The 23,184-nt window shown below is 48.8% G+C and overlaps 9 protein-coding genes across 9 annotated transcripts; 5 read left to right on the top strand and 4 right to left on the bottom strand.

Moving 5' to 3' along the window:
* Positions 1-549: 549 nt before the first annotated feature.
* On the top strand, positions 550-3,119 carry AGABI2DRAFT_191227 (hypothetical protein). The gene is made up of 17 exons (XM_006459155.1): positions 550-679; positions 733-824; positions 896-939; positions 1,008-1,067; positions 1,125-1,145; positions 1,198-1,250; positions 1,304-1,446; positions 1,501-1,528; positions 1,580-1,931; positions 1,987-2,115; positions 2,171-2,264; positions 2,313-2,338; positions 2,392-2,400; positions 2,456-2,608; positions 2,666-2,682; positions 2,733-2,840; positions 2,897-3,119. Exons 1-17 carry the CDS (start codon positions 603-605, stop codon positions 3,024-3,026), a joined length of 1,536 nt encoding a protein of 511 aa, XP_006459218.1. The 5' UTR covers positions 550-602; the 3' UTR covers positions 3,027-3,119.
* Positions 3,120-3,445: 326 nt separating this feature from the next.
* On the top strand, positions 3,446-3,775 carry AGABI2DRAFT_116196 (hypothetical protein; the record flags this gene model as incomplete). Its single annotated transcript, XM_006459154.1, has 1 exon — positions 3,446-3,775. One exon carries the CDS (start codon positions 3,446-3,448, stop codon positions 3,773-3,775), a length of 330 nt encoding a protein of 109 aa, XP_006459217.1.
* A 524-nt stretch (positions 3,776-4,299) lies between these two features.
* Positions 4,300-7,124, top strand: AGABI2DRAFT_218192 (hypothetical protein). Its single transcript, XM_006459153.1, has 3 exons — positions 4,300-4,543; positions 4,598-4,731; positions 4,797-7,124. The coding sequence occupies exons 1-3, from the start codon at positions 4,312-4,314 to the stop codon at positions 6,222-6,224; spliced, it is 1,794 nt and encodes a 597-aa protein (XP_006459216.1). The 5' UTR covers positions 4,300-4,311; the 3' UTR covers positions 6,225-7,124.
* Positions 6,362-7,424, bottom strand: AGABI2DRAFT_116194 (hypothetical protein; the record flags this gene model as incomplete). Its single annotated transcript, XM_006459152.1, has 2 exons — positions 6,362-7,319; positions 7,366-7,424. The coding sequence occupies 2 exons, from the start codon at positions 7,422-7,424 to the stop codon at positions 6,362-6,364; spliced, it is 1,017 nt and encodes a 338-aa protein (XP_006459215.1).
* A 22-nt stretch (positions 7,425-7,446) lies between these two features.
* On the top strand, positions 7,447-10,383 carry AGABI2DRAFT_191223 (hypothetical protein). Its single transcript, XM_006459151.1, has 10 exons — positions 7,447-7,780; positions 7,828-8,042; positions 8,092-8,548; positions 8,597-8,678; positions 8,729-8,863; positions 8,914-9,114; positions 9,163-9,323; positions 9,376-9,436; positions 9,490-9,602; positions 9,670-10,383. The coding sequence occupies exons 1-6, from the start codon at positions 7,462-7,464 to the stop codon at positions 8,978-8,980; spliced, it is 1,275 nt and encodes a 424-aa protein (XP_006459214.1). The 5' UTR covers positions 7,447-7,461; the 3' UTR covers positions 8,981-9,114; positions 9,163-9,323; positions 9,376-9,436; positions 9,490-9,602; positions 9,670-10,383.
* Positions 10,384-10,644: 261 nt separating this feature from the next.
* On the bottom strand, positions 10,645-12,229 carry AGABI2DRAFT_116191 (hypothetical protein; the record flags this gene model as incomplete). Its single annotated transcript, XM_006459150.1, has 5 exons — positions 10,645-11,547; positions 11,595-11,689; positions 11,737-11,790; positions 11,841-12,039; positions 12,095-12,229. The coding sequence occupies 5 exons, from the start codon at positions 12,227-12,229 to the stop codon at positions 10,645-10,647; spliced, it is 1,386 nt and encodes a 461-aa protein (XP_006459213.1).
* A 3,534-nt stretch (positions 12,230-15,763) lies between these two features.
* Positions 15,764-16,773, bottom strand: AGABI2DRAFT_191222 (hypothetical protein; the record flags this gene model as incomplete). Its single annotated transcript, XM_006459149.1, has 4 exons — positions 16,649-16,773; positions 16,465-16,596; positions 15,939-16,412; positions 15,764-15,881 (listed from the first exon to the last, which is right to left on the bottom strand). Coding segments are annotated over exons 1-4 (834 nt in total), but the record flags the coding sequence as incomplete, so codon positions are not given.
* Positions 16,774-17,395: 622 nt separating this feature from the next.
* On the top strand, positions 17,396-20,719 carry AGABI2DRAFT_177223 (hypothetical protein). The gene is made up of 8 exons (XM_006459148.1): positions 17,396-18,046; positions 18,107-18,650; positions 18,745-18,839; positions 18,893-19,158; positions 19,443-19,560; positions 19,619-19,802; positions 19,855-20,006; positions 20,060-20,719. The coding sequence occupies exons 1-8, from the start codon at positions 17,461-17,463 to the stop codon at positions 20,605-20,607; spliced, it is 2,493 nt and encodes an 830-aa protein (XP_006459211.1). The 5' UTR covers positions 17,396-17,460; the 3' UTR covers positions 20,608-20,719.
* Positions 20,720-20,830: 111 nt separating this feature from the next.
* Positions 20,831-23,067, bottom strand: AGABI2DRAFT_116187 (hypothetical protein; the record flags this gene model as incomplete). Its single annotated transcript, XM_006459147.1, has 4 exons — positions 20,831-22,005; positions 22,053-22,578; positions 22,630-22,748; positions 22,851-23,067. The coding sequence occupies 4 exons, from the start codon at positions 23,065-23,067 to the stop codon at positions 20,831-20,833; spliced, it is 2,037 nt and encodes a 678-aa protein (XP_006459210.1).
* Between the last annotated feature and the right edge of the window lie 117 nt (positions 23,068-23,184).

Genomic DNA, 23,184 nt, shown 5'->3' with positions numbered 1-23,184 from the left:
CTTCATGTCTATATTATCCCCATGTTGTCAGCTATTATGCACTCGGGGTGACATTTGTAATGCGAAATTACGATTGTTAGTAACCTGTGAAATTCAAATAGCTTAACTGTCTATATCTTGTACTATGTATTCGCTCACTTTTTAATGCTTTATGCCCCGGATATGAATACACATATATGTTTTCACGAGTCGCTTGAGCCTACGTTTTTATCTACACCCAGATCTTTGGGAGGGAGAAGGAGGTTTATTTATAGCTTGTTTGTTCGCGAAGCCAGACCCAAGCTTGCCTTTTTTTTGACGAGATGATGAAGTGCTCAAACGAAAGCAAAAGTCGCGATTTAAAAAAAAATCAGTTATCAAAGACGGGAGGAGGGGCACTCATTGAAGCCAGTTATATATGGAACTAATATAGCAAGTATAGAATCGTGTGAACACCACCTAATTACAGGAACCACCGATCAGTAACCCGAGGCTCGAGCACATTCTTCTATCTAGTCCCGCTTATCACGATACTGAGTATGGCTGATCCTAACGCAAGCCCCACGGTCCCCACTCTTAGGATCACTGAAAGTTTGACCCGCGTTGCTGGTGTACTGCAAGACATGCAGAATCGTAGAGGGGAATTGCAAGCCATGTCTCCGGGGCTACCACCTGCTGCTTTTGGTGCTGGAAGTCCTATGTAAGTTTCGACACTTTTTGCTCCTTTACTTGCTGACTATTTGTATGCTTTAGGCTTAAGCAATTCGATGAATCGACTGTTACAAGTCGGAAAGGATCTCAGGCTGCTACACCACCAGTGGCGGTCAAGGGTATTGGAGGGAAAGGTGGGGAGGCTTCTTCTTCTTCTCTGTGGTGTGATCAAGGTTCTAATGCTTCAGATTTGTGTTATCGACAGTTGCTAAGCCTGATTACTCGGATAACAAGATCGTGTTAGCAATGGTATGTCGAGTGTACTAGGCGATCTTCAAATCTGGAGGAAGACGTGTGTATAATGCGATTTTTTATAGGTTGGATTACCTGCTAGAGGTAAATCTTACCTCAGTAATAAACTACAGATATACCTCAAGGTGATTGGACGCCTTCATCATGTCTGATAAGTGTCGGGGGCTGATTCTTGATATTAGTGGCTCGAATATGATGTCGAGGTATGTGTTGATCCTTCGCGTTTGCTAGAACCTGGTCGTTATCTCTCGAAAGGTTTTTAATGTCGGCCAACTGCGACGGACGAGGGCTCGGCAAATGGCACAGCAGTACGTAGTTTTTCAGTTTCTAGAATTGCGCTAATTCCGTTGGGCTTGTTTAGATCGGGTGTCAAGGAGGAACATACAGCATCTTGGTTTAGTCACGATAATCAGAGTGCCAATGAGTCCCGAGAAAAATTGGCGCAAGATAGCTTGGAGATGCTAATTGCCTGGCTAAAGTTGGGTGGAAATGTCGGCATTCATGGTGCGTTTCTCGCTTGACGGCCGATGACGCTATAACTAATATTACAGCTTACAGATGCTACGAATAGTACTCGTGAACGCAGGTGTGTCATTCACCTTTCCCTGTCTAACACTCAAAATTCATTGTCATGCAGGGCATGGATCGAGCAAAGAGTGAAACAAGAAAAAGGTCTTGATCTCATATTCCTCGAATCAGTTTGTGACGATCCGGCAATTATTGCATCCAATGTTGCTCTCAAAGTAACTTCGGGTGATCCTGACTACAAGGATACTTCACCCGAGGAGGCGAAACGAGATTTCTTACGGAGAATCGAAGCATATCAGAAGGTTTATGAAACCATCACGGAAGATCATTTATCTTATTTGCGAATTGTCAATGTTGGGAACAACGTTACGGTCTCGAATATTCATGGATACCTAGCCAGTCGGATTGCGTTCTATCTTATGAATTTACACCTGAAGCCCCGGAGTATTTATCTTTCGAGAGTGAGTGGTTGTTTATGAGATATAATATTCTAACTGGGGTTTCTCTTTTGTTCAGCATGGAGAAAGCCAGTTTAATGTAGAGGGTAAAATTGGAGGTGATTCCTTGCTTTCACCGCGAGGCATGCAATATGCAGATGCGTTGCCTGAGTTGATCACGGATAATATTGGTAATGCCCAGTTGACGGTAAGCTTTGCTTATCTTCGTTCGTAACCTGGGCCTGCAAATGTTTGTGCTGCAGGTATGGACATCGACATTGCGACGCACTATTCAGACGGGATCAAAGTTACCCTATCCGAAATTAACATGGAAATCTTTGGATGAGTTAGACGCAGGTGCGTGTTGGGTCGCTTACTTGAATTAATTGTAATATTTCCAAACAGGTGTTTGCGATGCAATGACTTATGAGGTGAGAAAATCCACTTGTTTGAAGGAGCATATTAACAGAAACTTGCGGCGCAGGAAATTGAGGTAGAGAATCCATGTTTCATTTACATGCTTACCACATGATGATGGACTTGTCAAGCGAGCTTATCCAGACGATTTCGCAAATCGGGATGAAGACAAATTCAACTACCGGTATCGAGGAGGAGAATCTTATCGGGATGTCGTTGTGCGGTTGGAGCCAGTTATCATGGAACTGGAACGTCAGGAGAATGTTCTGGTCATAGGTCACCAAGTGAGTTTTAGAGCTTCATTGAACGCGTGTGGCTTAACTCATATCACATCACTTGAGGCGATTTTGCGTTGTCTGTGAGTCTGTTAATGGATGTGCTGTTGGATTGATTATATACCACCGCTAGCTACGCCTATTTCCACAACTTGCCTCAAGCGGATCTACCTTATATCAAGATACCATTGCACACTGTCATCAAATTGACTCCCAAGGCATATGGTTGTGACGAGGAGCGGTGAGAGATTCCAATGCGATTTTGAGAATTGTTTCCTTACATGGAAAAACTTGCAGATATGCGCTGCCGATTCAGGCTGTAGACACTCATCGACCAAAACCGGGGACGCCGTCTCTGAATGTGCAGCCTACAGTAGCTCGAAAATATTTTACTGAGGTTGACGCGACCAAAGGTGGCAAAGTGTAGAAGCGAATGCACATCATCACTAGACGATCCAAATTAATAGGTTTAATGGCCTGTGTCTTTATACCAGTATAGAGGTCTGCTACTTTTTCGGCCGATCGGTGCCAGTCAGGGCTGAATTAAAGACGACAACGACATGATGATGATGCCGTTAAGGTAACCTCACAGCCCTTTTTTTGGGGAAAATCAATAGCGTCGCCTGACCCCAAATCGTACGAGACCTGCATAATTCGAGTGAACGAAACACTAAAAGTCTGGACATAATAGTACCTACTTGATTGGTGTGAGCGGGCAAGGGCCCGCGTGATGAGTATTATGTGATGTGTGAACCCCAATAATTGAAATTGGGATGGTTCGAGTCAGATGGGTAGTTACAATATAAAGTATAAAAGCCGGGGTGTGGACCTGACTACCTTCTTGCCATGTCATCCTTCCTTCGCCCCTTTGCTCAGCGTTCCGCCGTTGCTGCGCGTCGTATAAAGCAATGTGCTACTACCCGCGCCTTCCATTCCCCCTTCGTCGCCCTCAACCAAGCTCAAACCTCACATAAAGCCCAGCCCCATGCTCAGGCCACTACATTCGCTTATGAGAAGCAATACGACTTTTCTTATGAACCTTTGTCCTCTGGTACACCGTTTGGCAACCAAATCTTCGTTGTCTCGCAACCTGATGCATCTGCACGTCACTACGAGGTGCCTTCTGGGGTATACCCAGTATCGTTACCTTATTCCACTCCCAAGGCACAATCATAGGGTATGTTCTTCTTCTGCTACCTAGCACACTGCTTCAGCTAACGGTCTGAGGTAGTTGGGCCAAGAGGTTTCGTGAACGTTCGGGATTTGCAATGGGGGAGGAGAGAGTTTACAAACCCGGACGAGTTTGGCATTCATGAAACTTCTTTCTTGGGATATATGTTTTCCGTTTTGTATGTCATGGGGGTTCGCCGGTATTAATGAAATTTATTTGGGATAATCTCTTGCCGTGAAGCGTTTGTTCGTCGATCGTTGAGGATACTTAGCGCCGCAGTAATGCCATCCACTTAAGTCATGGTCTTAAAATAGCTGATCCGGTCTAATGGGAGTAGTTTTGCGCACTGGATACGACTAGAAAACACCTGACGGGAGGAAAAATAATATGTTTGAACGTTCGTATGACTGAGGTAGACAAGATTGACGGTGGAGTGAATTGACTTGGCGCGGCGAGGCCCTTGATGTGACTTCATCCAGCGACTGAAGCACCCGGGATCAGATATGTCGATAGGTTTGAGAAGTGATGGCAGTGCATTCCCATGCATGCAAAGGCGAGGGCAAAGGCGAGTTCCCGCGCCAGATGGACGATGTCTCGGCTGCCTTGTCTTCCAACCATCACCTCCCCAGGGATGACCGTCTTCCTTCCGCTCGAGTCCCACACACCCCTCCCCACCTCTCCTCCCTTTCTCTCCCAGCCCGCAAACACAGATGCTCATCTCCGCAAGGTCATCCAAGCTATACTCAAGGCCAGGCGCATCGTCGTCGTCTGTGGTACATGCCTTTTTTTTGCTTTGCTGGCAAATTAGCGCTGACCTTGATCTCAAGGTGCTGGCATCTCAGTACAGGCCGGCATTCCTGACTTTCGTTCGCCCGAAGGACTTTTTCAGACCTTGAAGCGTGATAATCCGCGGGAAAACCTGGCATCAGGAAAGGATCTGTTCGATGCTTCGGTATTCAACGTGAGCGTCTCTCTCTCTCTCTCAGCGTCAATTTACAAGTACATATATGCTCATCCCAATGCCAGACTGAACATACTACCTCTTTGTTTTGCCAAATGATTGCCCAACTCTCTAGACTATCACAAGACGCAGAGCCAACTTCCTTCCATCGCGTTTTGCGTGCTCTCGATGATCGCGGAAAACTTCTCCGAGTTTATACACAAAATATCGATGCTATCGAACAAAAAACAGGACTCTCGTTTGGTGTGCCCGAGTTTGATGACAGGCGAGGTAAAAATCGAGCAAAAGGCAAAGCGCTGGCCACTCAGCCTCCTACTGGCGACATTCCCATCGATCAACCTCCAGATCCTGGCTCATCGACATCTCGACATTCTTCTCCGCCTGTGGAAATTCCTCGGTGTATTCCACTTCATGGAACCCTTCAATCCGTCCACTGCCAGACTTGCACCCATTCGTTTCCTTTGCAAGAACATCTACCCAGTCTCACTATTGGTCAGCCTCCTCAGTGTCCCGAGTGCACGTCCCTGGAACGAACTCGGCAGTTGATTGGGAAGAGACGACGTGGGATAGGAAAGCTTCGGCCTAGCGTTGTGTTGTATAACGAAGCGCATAAGGATGGTGAAGGTGTTGGGGATGTGGTGAGTAAGGATCTGATGGGCTCAAAAGGTCGTAGCGGTGCGGATTTGCTACTGGTTGTTGGGACAAGTTTGAGAGTACCTGGAACAAAGAGGATTGTCCGAGAGTTTTCGAAAGCGGTACGGTCGCGGGTTTCGAGCAAGGATGAGGGGACTGCTTCTACTCCGTCACGCCCGCCTCTGAGCACCGATGAAGAGTCGTCGATCAAGGCGGTATATCTCAACCTTGATTTTCCGGTTCCGACTCGGGAATGGGAAGGGGTTTTTGATGTGTGGTTACAAGGAGATGCACAAACGTTTGCGCGAATGCTGCAAGAGGAGATTGAAAAACGAGCAAGGGCAAGAGAGTTGGCGGTCGAGAAGAAGAAGAAACGGGATGAAGAGGCTGCCGTAGCTGCAGCAAATGCATTTGAAGATTCGTCGTCATCATCATCGTCATCATCATCATCACCACTGATCACGCCAAAACCGGGAAAACGAAGGGTCGATTGTGACTCTGCAAGCTCGAAACGGCGGAAACTGATTCTGCCACTGTCTCCTGAATCCCCAGCACTGTCTCGTAAACGTCAAGAAAAGGACGTGCTCCCGGATCTCATGACTTCTTCGCCTTTGATGATCCGTATTCCGTCTCGCCGACATTCGTGTTATGTTGACGTTCCACCTGTGAGACTGCCGCCTACGCCTGAGGATACACCGCCTTCCCGGTATAAGAGACCTTTTTCGGGGAGTAGCTTACCGGCGAGTGAGCTTAGCAGTTTGACGTGTTCTATCCTGGAGATCGGGTTATCGGAGGATGAACTGGATTGTTACGATGCGCTTCCGGTGTCGTGTTTGCGTTCGACGCTGGTGGATAATTAGTGATGTATTTATATTTTATATTGTATGTATTAGAGTAACCGCATGGAGGACGAGTCGAGTGACCCTTGGGGTATCACGAGTCTATTAATAGGATATACACATATTTTTGATTTACATTTCCGTTTTATACAATGAGCTCAACGGCGTGAAACGCGTTCATGGAGTTCTGCGGCTCTGAGTTTAGCTTTGATGTATTCAAGCTTGGCAAGGTATCTGGCGTCGACTTCGTCTCGACGTCGTCGAATGTCGTCAAGCTCTTGAAGAGCGGAGGCGTAGTCTTTGGCTTCGGGGTCGTCGTCGTTATCAAGGTCGTCATCGTCCATACGAGAATCGGCGATGGTATGTTTGGATGATGAAGAAGAGCGTTCTGTGAGAGAGGCAAGGTAGATGTTTCCGGTACTGCGAGGACCCATGGCGGCGAGGCGGCTGCTGGTGCCGGTACTGTGAGTGGAAGCGGAGGAGATGGAGTTTTGGCGTTGGAGTGTATTTCGGAATCGGGGAGAGTGGGGTGGTTGGGAGAGAGAGAGTCTAGATGAATCGGTTGAATGGAGGGAGAGTTGGTCGCTGCGGGAAGAGGACATGGAGGGATTAGGATGATGAAGGCGGCGGTTGGAGGTGGTATGAGGGGGAAGGACGATGGAGGGGACGGGTTTTGTGGGTCTGCGCCAGTCGTGGCCTTGGAGGACTACGTTGACGTTGGCCGGGGTTGGGGTGTACAGACGACGTGCGGTTTTATATTGGATGCGTTTGAGAGTGGAAGACTCGAGTGAGGCAAAGGCGTCGAGGAGACGGTTGCGCTCGGCCTCGAGCGTGGCGAGGTCTGTTCTGAGAGTCGCAGGCTGTTGCTCGTCATCGCACGGTGGTTTATGAGATGGACTAGGTTTGCAGGGATGGGGTGGTGAGTCCTGTTTTCGAGAAGAACGACCGGTTGCACGGCGGAAAAGACTGGCGACGTTGAATACGACTGATTTTTTGTGCTGGAGGGGCGGCGGTGGAGGCGGAGGTGGTTGAGGTGGCTGCTGGGGTGTTGGGTGGGGCTCTGGGGCGGTCGAGCGGCGAAAGAGGTCCTGGCGAAGAATTCTATAGTCGTCGTCGCTGTCGGGGGTGTTAGATACGACGACAAAAGACAAAAAAAGCGGACCTGATGAGGTTGCGGTCGTGTGCGGCGGCGAGCTCGTTGAGGCTGTGGGCGAGGGACATCCCTTGTGACACACGGTGTGACAGACTGGCTCTCTGCATGAATCCACCAACAACGCAATACGAGTTTCTCGGTCCTCCCGGTGCTCTCGCCGTTTCTCTTCTCGCCCCCGCTACCACCTACGTTCTCTTCTTTGCCTGCAACGAGAACAACGCCTGTCTTCCCGCTGTCGACACTGACCGCGTCGTCACTGCTCTCTCAGACCGCGACTGGTGGTTCTCCCTCTGGGATACCGACGCTGCCCTCATCTACCTCGGATGGTATGTCTTTTGCATCCTTGCCTGGGCCATCCTTCCCGGTGACTGGGTCAAGGGCACCACCCTCCGCAACGGTGGACACCAATGGTATAAAATTAATGGTACGACTTTTTTCATCTATTTATTTCCTACTTACTTTGCTTTCCAGCTTTCTCTACCTTTCTCCTCGCACTCGGTATCACATCAGGCATCATCTTCAACTTTGGGCCCCAGGCGTTCACCATTTTATACGAGAAATGGGTCGGTTTTTTGACCGCGTCTATCGCCATGGCCGCTTTCCAGGCCACACTTTGCTACATCGCTTCCTTCCGTTCAGGTACCCTTCTAGCCCTCGGAGGCAACTCGGGCAACCCCATCTATGATGTATGCTTTCCACTGTCCCGTTCTTTCGCTTATCTCACACACAATCTAGTGGTTCATCGGACGCCAGCTCAATCCCTCCATCGGCTCCCTTGATATCAAATCCTTCAACGAGCTCCGCCCAGGTCTCATCCTCTGGGTCCTGATCAATATCAGCATGGCTTGCGAACAGGCTGTCCGCCGTGGTGGTATCCAAAACGTCACCGACTCCATGTGGCTCGTCCTCGCTTTCCAGTTCTGGTATGTTGCAGATGGCCTCTACAATGAACCCGCCCTCTTCACCACCATGGACATCACCACCGATGGTTTTGGCTTTATGCTCGCCGTGGGAGACTTGACCTGGGTGCCTTTTGTCTATAGTCTTCAGGCCCGTTACCTCGCTTTCCATCCTGTAGAACTGGGTCCTCTCCGTACTGCTGGTATCATCGCAGTCAACCTCTTTGGATACTGGATCTTCCGTGGCGCCAATGGCGAAAAGAACGACTTTAGGAATGGAAAGAACCCGAAGAGTAGGTTGCCCATCTTTTTTGCGATCGTTCAGTCTCATCGTCATCTAGACCTCAAGTATATGGACACCAAGCGCGGTACCAAACTCCTCATTTCCGGCTGGTGGGGCCTCTCCCAGCATCCCAACTATCTGTAAGTCTTGACCTGTTGACTCGACGTCCCTCATCTCATATATCATCCAGTGGCGATCTTGTCATGGCCTTTGCGTGGTCGCTTCCTACGCTTTTTGACACCCCCATCACCTATTTCTATGTTTGCTATTTCCTCGTTCTTCTCATGCACCGCCAGCGTCGCGATGATGAAGCCTGCCATAAAAAGTCGGTCCCACTGTTCAATTTTTCCATTCTGATTCTGATACTGCCTACAGGTATGGCGATGACTGGATCAAATACAAGAAACTTGTTCGCTACCGCATTTTCCCTTACATTTATTGAAATCGTACGACCGTTCAAAATATAATCTCATAGTCACACTACATCACAAACGTAACCAGAGTCCAGCTCTGTGATGTTTCGAGCACTTAATGATACTTGCTGATAGCAGCTAGATAAGCTTTGCCAGATTCACTGTAGAGACGTTAATCACACATGAGCAAAAGTAGAAAAACTCTTTACCTGAATTTACCACCATGCATCATCGGCCAAACAGTGCCCAATCCTTCTCCATTGCTAAACGCATAAGCGTACACCCTGCTGTCATGTTCAAAATAATCCACGGCTTGTTGAATGAAAGTATTGATTTGTTGTTGGTTCGTGCATGGCTGGAACGTGTTGTGGTCTATGTTTTCATGTCAATACCGTAGTAAACGTAAAGAAAAAAAAACACGCACCGTTCACGCAGGCGAATTCAGTTACCCAGATTGGTTTTCCATATGTAGCCCAGTAATGGTCCTACACAAGGAAATTCAATTTCTGACCAGTGTTGAATCAATTTGACAACGTACGATATCCTTCTTCACTCCATCCAAATTATTCTTGTTCACATGAATCGCAGTAAAATCCCAAGCCGTCGATATTTTCTTCGAAAACTCCTTGAGCCACGTTTCATCCGCTTGTTCTATCATTCATAGAATGTGTTAGAATGACTTTCATTTCGTTCGTTTTAACGGGAAAAAATAACTCACTGCACATGGATGGACTTCCAATCTTGGTTCCTTTTCTCTTCAACGGCCCCATCAAATTCTCCCATTCTTCAACACCCTGTTCAACGCTCACACCACTCGATCCACCTCCACTCGTACAATCCGGTTCCTCATATCCAAGTACAAATTGTGGACGTTGAGAGGACGACGACGATGACGAGAGTTTCTTAAAATCAGCTAACCGCTTCGCATCCGTTGAATCCACCTTGCCTGTACCCCAAAGCATGGGTACAGCGATCGGATTGCCAGGTTTATGTGGGTTGGCAGACCAATCATACCACCATCCAATGTGATTTTGTAAAATGGTATAGGCATCGCCACCTGCTACACCGGCTTTGATCCCATTGGGTATGTATAAGGAAGAAATTGACGGAGTCAGTGTGTTATATGAAGAAGACGCGACATCAGGCTGGTCTGTAGAACTTGGCACCGAATCTAATGAAGATGAAACAGAGGCCTGGACTGGTGTAGGTTCGACTTGAGAATGTTCCGTACTGACTGCCACTGCTTCTGGGGATGCGGATGGCTTACGGGGCAGACATAGGTTCCGCCGGTTGCGAGTCATGCGTGAAGAAAGGTGGTGGTGGTGGTGCTGAGACGACGCATAGGCGGTGAGCATTGGACCAGCCAAAGACACAAGAGCGAGCGAAGAGAAACACAGTTTGAACACAAGCATTGCAAGAGAGAGAGAGAGAGGAGAGAGTATGGAATGGGCGTCGAATGAGGGCAACCAGCTTTTTATAGAGTCATTGTATCAAAGAAGCTCATCCTACGCAATCTTCTCGAGTCTATACAACAGCCCGGATCCACATCTCCCCATATCCAGCCATGATTGCAGGGTTCCGCCGGGCATTGCTCACCCAGCCAGGGTGCATTCCTCCATCACCCACATGCATCACAGCTCCTCGGACGCCTCGATCGACACTCCAATGACAGCGGCGACTCTCGTTGGCAAGACTATGTCTCCTCCACTTTGACCCGCTGGAAATCGCTCCCATGTCGACGAGAAGCAAAAACCGTGCCTAGCTCCGACAAGCACAGAAGAATCGCCTCATCCACATCATCTCTGTCTTGTACGACTCCTCCTCTCCCTCCAGCCCCTATCCCCGTAAGGATGTGCGTCGGGGTAAGGAGACTGATGTCGGATCCCCGGTGTTGGATCTTTGTTTTTGTCGGATATCCGCGCCCATGCAAGCTCTTCTGTTGCTCGGCCACACCAAGACCCGACCGGATGATCCTCCTGATGAGCGGGCGCAAACACAGTGCGAGTAGAGAATATGGAGCCAAGGTTGCTTCTATTCCCTCGGATCCTTGTTCAAGGCTGTCTAAAGGAAAAGGCGATATACTTGTCGACCGAGCCTTAAAACTCGATAGGCCGAGTGGGTCGATCAAACGCCTGATCGCCAGCGCAAGGTGGGGATCAGCAAATTGGACTAGAGCCTCTCTATCGAGAGGCGCCTGAGATCCTTGAATACGATCATGGAGTACAGGTGGCGCAACAGGAAACGCCGGACGGTGTACATCGACCGGTCGAAGTTTGAGAGCACCCATAGTTTGCACTGTCAGCCAACAATTTATGTTACCACCCATCTCATTCTTAGTGCCACTTTCTTCGGGTTTAACTAGGGGTGTGTGCAAAGCGTTTTCCAGCCCGCAAAAAGGACACCAGCGCGAGTTTTCATTTGGTTGAGATGAAATCACCTGGGCAACCTCTGACTTGACTTGACCACCCTGATGCAAGTGTCCTTCATCTCGTAGCCAAGTATATATGTCACCCGCCGTCAGAGTAAAGGTGTCGGGTATCTGTTTCTCTTCAACGACCTTATTGTAGGCATCTCGGAGCGCACGAATGCGGCCCCACTTGAAACAAGGTCAGTACATGCATTTGTTGCTTTCTGGTAACCCACCTCGATAGCTTTCCTGCGACCCTCAACCAGGTTCGAAAACTGCGCGGAGGTTACTAGCTTGTATGACAGATTCAAGCCCCGCCTTTTCCTTGACGCTGATGAAAATTTAGAGGAGCTATCGAGATCTAACAATTCAACTAACCTGGAAGCGTAAGAGGGAAACGAGGAAGTAGGTCCTTCAAAATCTCTTCGTAAGCTAAGGTATGCATCAACATCTTTCAGAACGCGATAAAGATTTGAACGGACCAAGAGGAAGATTATTATTGACAAACTCCTTGGTTTCTCTGTTTTCCACGAGTGATTCATCTGCGGAGCTCCAGAGGGCCTTGAAGTTTATTGATGTGATTTCAGTATCGACAGGCAAGATTGTAGTTCTCTTGTCCAGTTCAATATCGCAGGTCTGTTCCATTCCGATCGCTGCTACAGCAGACTTGAGTGGATCAAGCTAATTTGATATCAACGGTCGGACCAGCGCATATTAATGTAAATTAGTCACGCACGTCTACCCAATGTTCCATGGAAAAAGTTTGTTCGCCAAAGGTCGCGCCTTCAACATCATTGAACGTTAAATCGATTTTGGCAAGAAACGGTTGGGACGCCACGCCAACAACAGCGTACGGAGGTCGGTCGATCATAGGTTGATGACATCTCACGTTATCATCAGCCGATATTGGCGTAACCTTCATACTTCGCAGAACAGTCGCAATATTACGAGCCTAAAAAGAGTTGGACATGGAGCGAGCGCGAAAAGTTGAGAAAAACTTGCATATGACGGAGAATGGAGAGTCAGCATCCATTTATGGGTAAACGGTTTATCTTGACCCAGTAACAAGTAAACACAAGCTTTGCATACCCGAGGTGTAATGTAACATACCGGAATCAATCCACAGACTGCGGTCTGTGACAACAACGCGGGTGGTGAAGTGAAATCTTGTCGTCATAGTTGCCGGTAATGTATATGCCAACTTGTCGTCTACGCTTGGAGTGTTGTCAGCCTCAACGCCTTGAACGAAATCATCATTTTCGACAGGACTGTGGCTCGAAGCCGTGTCGACCTGACCCTGTGTATCAATTGCAACGCTGCGCTGCGCAAAATGTGGGCGCCAACGACTCTTGAACCTATTATCGAGGCGTGAAGTTTCTTCGCCATGACTGTCGATATCGACAAGTTCATCTTGTTGATGAGCTTTGATACCCCTACGAATCGGCTCCTTGCCCAGAAAAGGCGCAAGCGCCGACGAGTCTTCGTGCAAGCCAAGTGTCCTGGTAAGGTGGCTGAACGCCGAACCGTCAGAATCCACCTCACGGATTGTCTTGCCTTCGACAGCGAATTCAGGACCCATCCGGTCACCAGACTGAGAAGGTCCTACTGCCATCTCAAATATTGTTCGAATACCAGGTAGAATCCCTCCATAGCCGACGCCGACTTCTGTTCCAGCGGATACGTCGAGTTCAGGATCGGCGACCATGCAGGCACGAATGCATTCCTCATGCGTACCCCACTCTAGAGTATGAGATATCCGGGCGTGATTTAGTAAACCTTGTAGCGAAGTAAAGGTTGTTCTGAAACACACGGGGCATTTCAGAATATGCAGACAGGAAGCGTCGTTACCCATCCCCGATGCTCTGGTGTACAAAAACGTAGGTTTTGAATTTCGGGGAAGGGCTTTAGGTTTGGGAGGAGGGCGAGCATGACGCAAGGCTTCTTGTAGCCTGATATTTGGTGGTGCAGGACTCTCGCGATTGGACAAGTTTTCAAAGGGCTTTTCGGCTGCTCTGAGGGAATCAAAAGCTGCATATCTGAAGGATTCGGACGAAGCAATGTGAGTTGGAAGATCTGAAATGAAGATTAGCTCGCGTGCGAGTAAATGACTGCCCACGCACTTTTCGCCAGTGACTCTCTCAATAACGATGCCCAAGCAATTCGAGCATTAAGCAATTCGGTCATCCTCTCGCGTAATCCGATTTCGAGGTTAAACTCGGAAACCAGAGTTTCTGAAAGGATCTCGTGTCTGTTCTGCTGCGAACTTTCATCTGGGTTCATGAAATTACGAGGGCAATATTGAGAGTGACAAGGGAAGTAAAATTATTAACGGAGCAACAGTGATTTGATGTGACCAAGTGAGAATATATTGGTAAAAGAGACACCGTGACCAGTCTAGAACGAGAAAAGAAATAAAGAAAATAGGAGAGCCCTCTAAGCGAGTAACAATAGGTAAGCTAGACAATATACAGAGCCGTAATACAAGTGCGAACAATCATACATAAATCAAACATACTGAAGATATAAACCCCGATCACTGATAAATGAGATTGCAAAAAAGTGCCACAATTATATCTGGTCACGATGGACTGTCTTGGTGTGGCGGCGATATGTTGCTTTTGCAGCGAACCCTTTCTGGCAAATCTCGCAGCGGAAAGGTTTAAGTCCAAAATGGACATTTTGGTGAGCTGTTCAAACGAATGCAATTTAGTCCCCATTCTAGAAACAGCTCTTAACAGAGAAGCTTACTGATTAAGTTGTGCTTGGCAGTCAAACAAGCACCGCACATTTCACAAACATATTTAGCAGCTCTTCTTCGCCTAGCATCTGAAGCTTTTCGGTTCGCAGCAGACGTAAGCTGCGGCTTTGTGAACACGGATGTGTTTTCTGAAGTGGGCATTGTATACGAATTGGTTGTTGCCCGCTGACATTGCATCGCTGGTATTCCTTGGAAGGAAGCCCCAGGAACATGCTGGCTATTGAAGGTAATAGCATCCATGCAGTAGTGAGCGACTGCATCTCCCTGACAGGAGTCAAGGTTGGACTGCTGTGTTAATTGCTGATTATCAGCCAAAAAACTTGAGTAGTCCATGGGAGGGAAAAAAACTCCGTTATGTGTGGGACAGTCGGAAGAAAGCTGAGGGACCTCATTCTGAAAAGATGTCGAGGTGACCGGAAATGGTTCTGCAGGAATCGCTCCATAAATTGCGTCGGGACCCTCGTAGACTGAAGTTGTAAGTGGGAGATATAGTTGCTGTTCTTCCGAGACGGTTTGAAGTGTCGCACTCGATGACTGACAGAACAGATTAGACGGAAAAGTAGCATAAGGTATCGCTGGCGGTGAGATGAAGCCTTGGAAGGGCGGCGTTACAGTACGGAATTCACGTTGCCTGCTGGAGAAAATTTTAGAAAGGTGATATAAGGAAAAGGGCATGAATCGGATTACCTGGAATTGGCGTACTGCATTAATTAACAGAGAATACAAAACAACCAATGTGGGCATATAGGCTCTATATACCACTTACAGCCAGAATGGGCTGTGATGAACACGCTGCATAGTGAAGGTGGTCAATGTGGACCCCGGTCATCAAGCATGCGAATCAGCGAAAGAACTGGTGAGGCTGGGCGGTGCGACATGAGCGCTTGGACGCTTGACGAAAGTGGACAGGCGCTACTGCAGAGTGCGCGGTATACACGAGGCTGATAGTCATTTTATGACTCGGAGCAGCAAGTAAGCCAGAGATGTTGGGAAAGACAGACTTTTTGTGGCGGAAGCAGGATCCATAACAAGAGATTTGATGGTATTGAAGTCGATGATACTCTGAAAATGGCCAAAGACGTCACTTACGAAGCCCTACGAGAGCGCATCAGTTCCATCCACACGTGCATCAAGCCTTGAGGATATTTCGTTTTTTTATTTATGAGCAGGGGTGAATATAGAAGCACTGCCCAACGGCGCTTCAGTTTATGCTGTGCAAGGGGCGGTATGACAGAGATGATACTACTAAACAGATTCCATTCCTAACAAGTTCAAAGAGAGCACGTAAATAATACACACAAGCAGAACAAATGGGTGATGCCGAAAGATACATTAAAAACAATAAGCATAGGACGGTCCGCAGAGGTGCTGTCCAATAGAGAAATCCCTAGGTCACATTCTGCGCCGCCACTTGGTTTCGACACCGGTTCTCATGTCGATTGCGGACATGAGGAGTGTTAAACAGTCTGTTGCACTTAAAACAAGCATAAGGACGCTTGCCCAAATGAGCAGAGATGTGATCTGGTTAAATGACCTTATGTAAGTCACAGGCATGAATTCAAGTCAAACGGCTACTTGCAGCTCAAATTCTGTTTTGTCGTCAACTGTGCTCCACAAATATCGCATCCAAATACTTTTCCATCAGGGTTCTTGCGCTTCTTCAACGCTGCCTGTTGAACAGCCGGCGATGCAACCTGTGCTTTGAACTGACTGCTCGTGATGGGCATTTGACCATTGCCAATTACATCTCCACTGGAGAGGCAGCCTATTTGGGGCATTATTTGTTATTTTTGGAACAGATCTCATTATGGCACAAAGTTACCTTGTCTATCACCGTCATATAGACCCATGGAAGAGTAGTCGTATTCTGCACTTTGTTGGACTGGCAAGTCTGTGGGAAAATCTGGGTTGGAGTGCGATCGAGACCATGTCGGGTATGGTTGATAACAGTGACCAGCTGGCGGGGGTATAGGGGAGTAGCTCGAGGGACCTTGAAAGCCGTCGTATAGAGTCCCGGGAAAGGTTTGAAATGTGGAATATGCATCACTTGCTGAACGCCCTCGGGTTTGATTAATTGCGGGAGAGGAAACACAATCGCTCAAACACCGTTTGCGTTGAGGACCGACGGACACAGGATTCCAAGTACTTTGTCCATGAATTCTCTCAGGCGAAGAACAATCGGTGATAGCGGGGCTATTAATAGAACTAGAACTCCCGTCGGAGATTGCAGACAAAGGCTCATCCTTAATTGAACCAGGACCGACGGTTTCGATCAGAGGTAAGCCATTTAGAAAACCTTCGAACGCGAGGTTAGATCAGAAAAATCAGAAAGTGAGGAGATACAATACCTGTTGCATAGCCTGGAAGGGAACTCCGAGGTATCTCCCAAAAGTTCCCAATGGTACAGGGATCCTCTTTGCTAGCAACATGATCATGCGCAGTCAGCGTAGAAAGGCCGCTTGAGGAATCAGCGGAAAAATCTTTGAAAGTCTCAGGTGCATTAATGGAGGAATCGTAACTCGGGTTGCGCACATTCAAAAGAGTATTCTGGTAGAGGGCTAGAACTGGGAGCTAGGTTCCAAGCAAAGCTCTCGTCCATGTTGTCCAATCCAGGGATTGAAATGTAGGAGTCACTGGACGTCATTTACGGAAGACAGGGCGGATAGAATACACTCATTCTGCGCCAGCTTCAAACCTTTTTATGCCATAGTTTAGCAGCAAGGATCCATTCGAAGGCAAAAGCTGTGTCTCTGAAAGCTGTTGACCGTGCATGACACCTAGTCACATTGCTCATGAAGGCCTATGTATTTTTCTTTTTGTTCTTCAAAATCTATAGTCTGAAGGTAGCATGTGTAACGGCGAATGCATACTTCCAGTACTTTGAGAAACATCGGAGCGCAACTGAAGAGTTGAGGGCTCAAGCTTGCAGGATTATTCTCGTTTTTTTCAGCTGCGCAGTGCTTCGGGATGCTGTTGGTATGCTATTCGCCAGGTGTTGAAGAATTCGACTATCGAACCTTCGTCGCCACCACATGATAGCTCAAGGCCATTATGAATGTCCAAATATGGTTATGCCGAGAGAAAAGCGATGCTGTTTTCGCGAGCGAGTGCCATAAACAGAGGATTGCTGCTTGTGGCGGCGGGATCTCAGCGAGATATAAAAAACTGGATGACAGCAGAAATATACCACTTAACACCTGCATGCGTAGATTACTCAGCTGGCTATGGATGGTCTCGATGATGGTTGGTATGGCGCACAGCCACACTTCTGTTTGCTTTGATTTATTCGTCGCTTGCCTTTTTTCTGTTTCTCTCTTCAGTCCTGATATCCGCTGAATTATTTCATGAAGCTCCAGCCTCCGCTCGTTTGGCCATGCCTTCTCCTCCTCGTACTCGCCTCTGCTGCCTCTGCTGACTCGCCTCGCGGCATACTAGACCCCCCCACTGACTCGCCCGCGACGCCCACGGACAAAACCACCTCAGCTACCACCTCAGCTACGGAGTCAACATCAACTACTACCCAAGCCACCGTTAGCACGCCGACAACCACCACCACACAAGAAACAACGACCGCGCAAGAAAACACTAGTACAACACCGACAACGACACAAGAACAGACAACGTCGCAACAACAGACAACTACTACCCCTCCGCCAGAAACCACCCCCGTACCGGGTGCATCCCCTCCTGCCACCAGTGTTATCACAGATGGAGACGTCATTATAACCACCACATTACCCGTTGAGAACACTTCGACCGGCTCCGCAGCGCCTGCTACCACAAGTCAGTCATCTGACGACGATAGTGATAGTGGTTTGTCCACTGGCTCCATCATCGGTATGTCAGTTGCTGCAGGCGTTGCTGTCCTCGGCATCATCGGTTTCTTTGTCTGGAAGTTCACTAGGAAGAGGTTTTCCGACTTTGACGACAGTAAGCATCCCTGTTTGTCTATGTGTGCCGGCCAAATTTACCCACAATGTGACCGCCCAGACGAAGCCATCAAATGGCCAGAACTCAACACACACGCTGGAAATGACGGTATCAATAACTCTGCTCAAAATGTGGGCCGCGCTGGCATCGACACTGGTTCAGAAGCAAACTTGTCACGGATTGAGTCTACTTCCAACTACTCCACGCCAGATTTTGGCTCGGGTGCCCATGATCCCTATGCTGTGCCTCCCTTGCCCCATCTCAATCCCAATCAGCCATATAGGGACGACCCTTCACCGGCTCACGGGTTTTATGATCCCTATCGTGGTCCGGTTCCCGGCACCATTGAAAGTGGAACTTCAGATTGGCAACCTGAAGCGTATCCTATGACACAGCTGGGTGGAGCACCAGGTCGGGCAAGTCCTGCTCCTGATTTCCACGGCGGTATGTATGGAAGGGCGTCGCCTGCGCCGCAGGTGGCTTACGGAGGCAGAGCCTCCCCTGGTCCGCAGGCGGCATATGGAGGACGGGCATCTCCTGGTCCGCAGGCAGTATACGGGCGAACGTCTCCTGGTCCACAAGCAGCATACACAACAGGGCCAGGGTATTGATGAGTGGAATTGCCACATGGAAGACATTGCATTTGCATCTCGCTCTATTTTCTCATAACCAGATATACAACGTTTTTTTACTTTTAGTACGGGGCCGTCAGGCTTGTTCTTTATATTAGATTTGATGTTCTGGATGCTGTCACGTTTCTTGCATTTCACTCGTTTACACTATACCAGATTGCGTACGTTAATGTAGCAGCATGGAAACCATAGCAAATATGTTTTGGTGACACAGTGGCTGTGCTGATAAACCTCTTGCCCCTGGTGAAACTTGACTCCAACAACAAACCACCGCAGCACCTGCGTTTCTCCTTTTCTTCTCTCGCCCACACCTCGACTCTTCACACCCCAGTGCTTACTTCAATCTACGCTAACATGGCCCTACTGGATCGAATATCCGATGTGGTTATGAAAGTAGTGCCTGCCGGTCGTTCCAAACCACGAAGATCCATGTCTGGTGGAATCGGTAGCGCGCCCGCCATGGGCATCGTGCGCGACGACGTGAGTGCTTTTTTCCAACGTACCCCTGAACGTCGTGGTGCAACATATTCTCTTGTCATTCTCATTCATTCGTTCGAACACGGCAACCTTCGAAGTTCGCTGAGCGCAGCATACTTTACGTAATCTCTCTATGTTGTTCTTTCCGTGCTTTGCATGGCGGGGGACACTTCATACCAGCTAGCCTTCCTGCTTTTCATTCCTGTCTTGACTACGGCGTGGATATGGGTGCCACCACACTTCCAGATTTGCAACAACTCCCAGACGGCTGACGTTTTCCTCTGTAGATGATCGTATCCAAACCAGCTGTGATCTGCCATGCCTCCCAAATCTTCTTCAACTTCCTCGCCATGGCATGTTTTGCAAGTGTGGCCAGTTTTCAAGCCAAGTGGGATGTTGGTCCATGTACGTCTGCATCCGTTGTCAAACAGACGCGTTATTCATGCGTGTTTGAACTGCTCAGCCGGGCTAACAGGATTTACACTGTTTGTGACTATTGCGGGTATGGTGTTGTCCGCCTTCATGCTTTTCGTGCCTGTTGTCTATGATAAATATGACAAATTTGTTCGGCTCGCTCGCGCCCTCAATGAGGTTCGCGTCGGGTTCATTCTCACGGGCACAGGAACAACTTTCAGCTTGCTGATAGCGTGAGCATTCTCCGTGCTTTTTCTCAGAGTCCCAGCTCACAGTCATTATTAGATTTATCGACACAATCTCTGCATGGACTCAACCGGGATGCAAGAATCCTGATAATGACCCAAACGCGGATAAAGGAGATGATTTTAAGCAGGGACTGCCTGGTTGGTGTAATACCAAAAAAGCAGGATCGATATTCTTATGGTTCACCTTTGGTAAGGTTGAATTTGTACGAACTGGTTTTGCGCGACTCACTACTAAATAACAGGATTCTGGGCTGCGTACCTCGTCTACCTTGTCTTTCAATGGCGCTCAGGTAGGCTTGGAGGACCACGTGATCCGCCTTTTGTCCCACCACAGCAAGTGGAGGAAGGGGAGGAAGAGGAAGAGGAGGAAGGTTACACGTCTATTCCTGCAGTCCGACAATCGATGCCCAACGGTTCAACAGCATATGACCCCCACGAAGGCAATCCTTTCTCTGATGCAAACCAATATTCCGCCCCGTCACCATCCGGCTATGTTCCTCCGCATGGGAACCAGCCATTAGCCAGTCGCCCAAGTATGGATGCATATGGCGCATTTTCTGACCCTGCGCCCAGTGGTTTTGGCACAGCATCGCCTAATTATACCTCTTCGTATGCCGCAGCATCACCTGCTCGAACTGCACCTGGAGTCCCCATCGTTTCCGAGCCAGATCTTGGCCCTCGTGTGAGTAGGACGATGCAGTATGCTGATCCCTACGCTGCCGTGCGGACCTCGGTGTCTAACCAGACACCTTCATCGCCTCCCAGTTATGAAAATTATGGATATCGCTAAGATGTTGATACATGTATCGGATGTTGTACATACGTTGTCTGTTCCATCTCTTATTCAGCATGTATTTAATGGACCTATAATTAGTCATTGTAATGATGTTTGCTCCCTATCCTAGAAAAGAAAAAAAGGTGTTATATTCATATAGAGGCCTCCATCCAACACAGTATATACAGGATAGATACCAATCATAACATGAGAATCCTGCCTGATGGAACAAGAAATATTAACTATCTGCGGTGGAATTTTGGGGATATAGTACATTTCCTCTTTCACGTTCTTCTTCAGGCCTTTCTACAAAATCTGCCTCCATGAAAAGAGGGATGCCACCAGCACCTCCATGGGCCAAAAAGCCCTGTTTCTTATTCCTAGTTCCTGAGCCCACGTAAACTTCATCTGCTAGAATATCATCATCGTCATCATCGTCATTCGTTCCTCCACCTACGCCCACCTCATCTGAGTGTTGAGCAATCCAAAGCTCTTCGCCCAAAGTGAGGTGTCCGTCTGACCGAGTTTTATTGGATAAAGATATAGATCTGGATCTGGATCTGGACGACGAACGGAGACGGGAGGATCGAATTGGTATTCGTGAAGGCGGGAGACGACCACGGGAAGTGAGAGGTTCACCAAAAATATCGGGTGTATCCAAGAACGGTTTGGCAGAAGCATGGGTATTGAAACCGGGAGTAGAGACGGCAACAGGTGGAGTTGAGAATGACAGCATGGGTAGCGGTTCTGCGTGGTCGTCGTCGGTCAAAGAAAGTTTCTTGGGATGCGGGGTCGAACGACGCCGGCTGGGAGGTGGTGGTTTCCGTGGAGATTTTGATGGAAGGGGTGACACTGGTAGACGCCTTTTGAAAACAGTCGATTCTATAGGAGCGACTGATGGATCTTCTGGGGTGGTAGGGTGTATCGGTACAAAGCTGTCCTCATAGTGGGCGGATTGGGTATCCTCCGGTGCATTTTCTTCGACTTGCTCATAATCTGGTTCGGTCTGTGGGAAAGGAACTTTTCTTGATATCAGGCTTCTTGAACTTCGGGAGTGTTCTAACGGGGTGACTGGTATACCTGTACCGCGGAATCGGTATACGCTACGCGAAGGGATAACCTGGGGTGGAGTGGACGGAGGTTGATCACGCTCGTCTTCTTTCTCCGGCTCATCGGAGGATAATGATGGTGTAAGGATAGGAGGATCTGTTTCTTTGATCTGAGTGTGCCACGATGGTAAGCGCGGGGCTGATGCACCCTGGTCGCTTGTCGCTGGCTCGGTTGAGGAGCAAGATGATCCCGAGAATAACCCAACAGGTGAAGCAGATGAAGTGGAAGACGAGGGCTGGTTTGGTGGATGCATTTCGTTAGCCAGCTGCGCCGCTGGCAACAACGCGCGGTCATGAGATAGACCTGCAACGAAATTAGACATTGAAAAGAAACAGCTCTAAAGAACCCACTATGGCGCGATCTAACGTCGAGGATGTCAAGAGTATCACGTCTCTTGGGCTTATTTACCGTACGAGAAGTTGAATGAGTCGGCCGAAAAGGTATGGGACCCGTCAAACTGCGAGGCAAGATGCTTACATCTTCGCCAATACTCGTTGATTCATCCGTTCTTGTTGAATTAAAGGATAACCCAGAGCCGGAGGAGAATGAACTGGAGGAATCCAACTCTCTGCCTGTCTTTCTCAGTCTCACAGACTTCATCTCATGCAGGAACGCTGCCATCTTATCGGGAGTAACGCCAATAGTTGGCTGACCTTTGCGGCGAGAGACATGTGGGGGATTGATTGGCTTCTCTTTGGGAGTAGGTTGATGCTTTAGTGAAGCCCTGGCGGCTGTGAAGAGGATGCTGGCGTCGTCCGCATCAGCCGGTAATCGGAGGATTGATTGGTTAGGGAGCGGGGGTGGTGGGGGTGGTGGAGGCGGGGCTGGAGGCTGAGGAAACGAGGTTGAATCGTTGAGTGAAGGGCGTTTGGAAAGCTGGACACCAGGGGGTTAGATTTAGCAAAAGACGCGTACAGGATAACGCACTTCGTCTCTAAGTAGACGGATCTCTTGTTCGAGTTGACGGATCCTCTCCTTGTCTTTGTCCCTTTCCTCTTCTGCAGAATTCTGGTCTAATCTGGCCTGGTTTCTTTCTCCATTTGACGCTGCAGTGCCTGTTTAAGTTCGCGCTCCTTGCCTCTGACACGCAATTCGCCCGAGTGTTCTGGTTCGAAGAGGTCAATCATCGTCGAAGGCGCGTCGCTTACCCCTTGCTTTAGAGGAAAGGGTAGATTCTGGTGTCCTGGACGCGGGACTGTGGGGAAGGAGCATAGAGGGGTCGGCATCGACGCGAAATCTCTGGATGGCGGTCTTGACAGGCGAAGGGGTTTTGGAGGGGCCTGGGACGGGGGAGAATCTGACAGCGCGCTGCTGGGGCGTGGCTGGCTCGAGAGACGGCGAGCGCGGGTAGAGCGAGCCAGGCATCGTCACCGACTTGCTTCTGCGCCGCCGCCGTTTCGAGGCGTGCAGCGTTTCTGGTTCCCGCCCGCGCCTGCGCTTGTGCCTGTTCTGGCCGCTCGTCGGTGTGTTGTTCCCTGCTGG

This window comes from Agaricus bisporus (assembly GCF_000300575.1).
Source record: "Agaricus bisporus var. bisporus H97 unplaced genomic scaffold AGABI2scaffold_3, whole genome shotgun sequence".
NCBI classification, from domain to species: domain Eukaryota; kingdom Fungi; phylum Basidiomycota; class Agaricomycetes; order Agaricales; family Agaricaceae; genus Agaricus; species Agaricus bisporus.
Note: the sequence above shows the minus strand (reverse complement) of the source record. Positions and strands in the feature narration are given on the sequence as shown.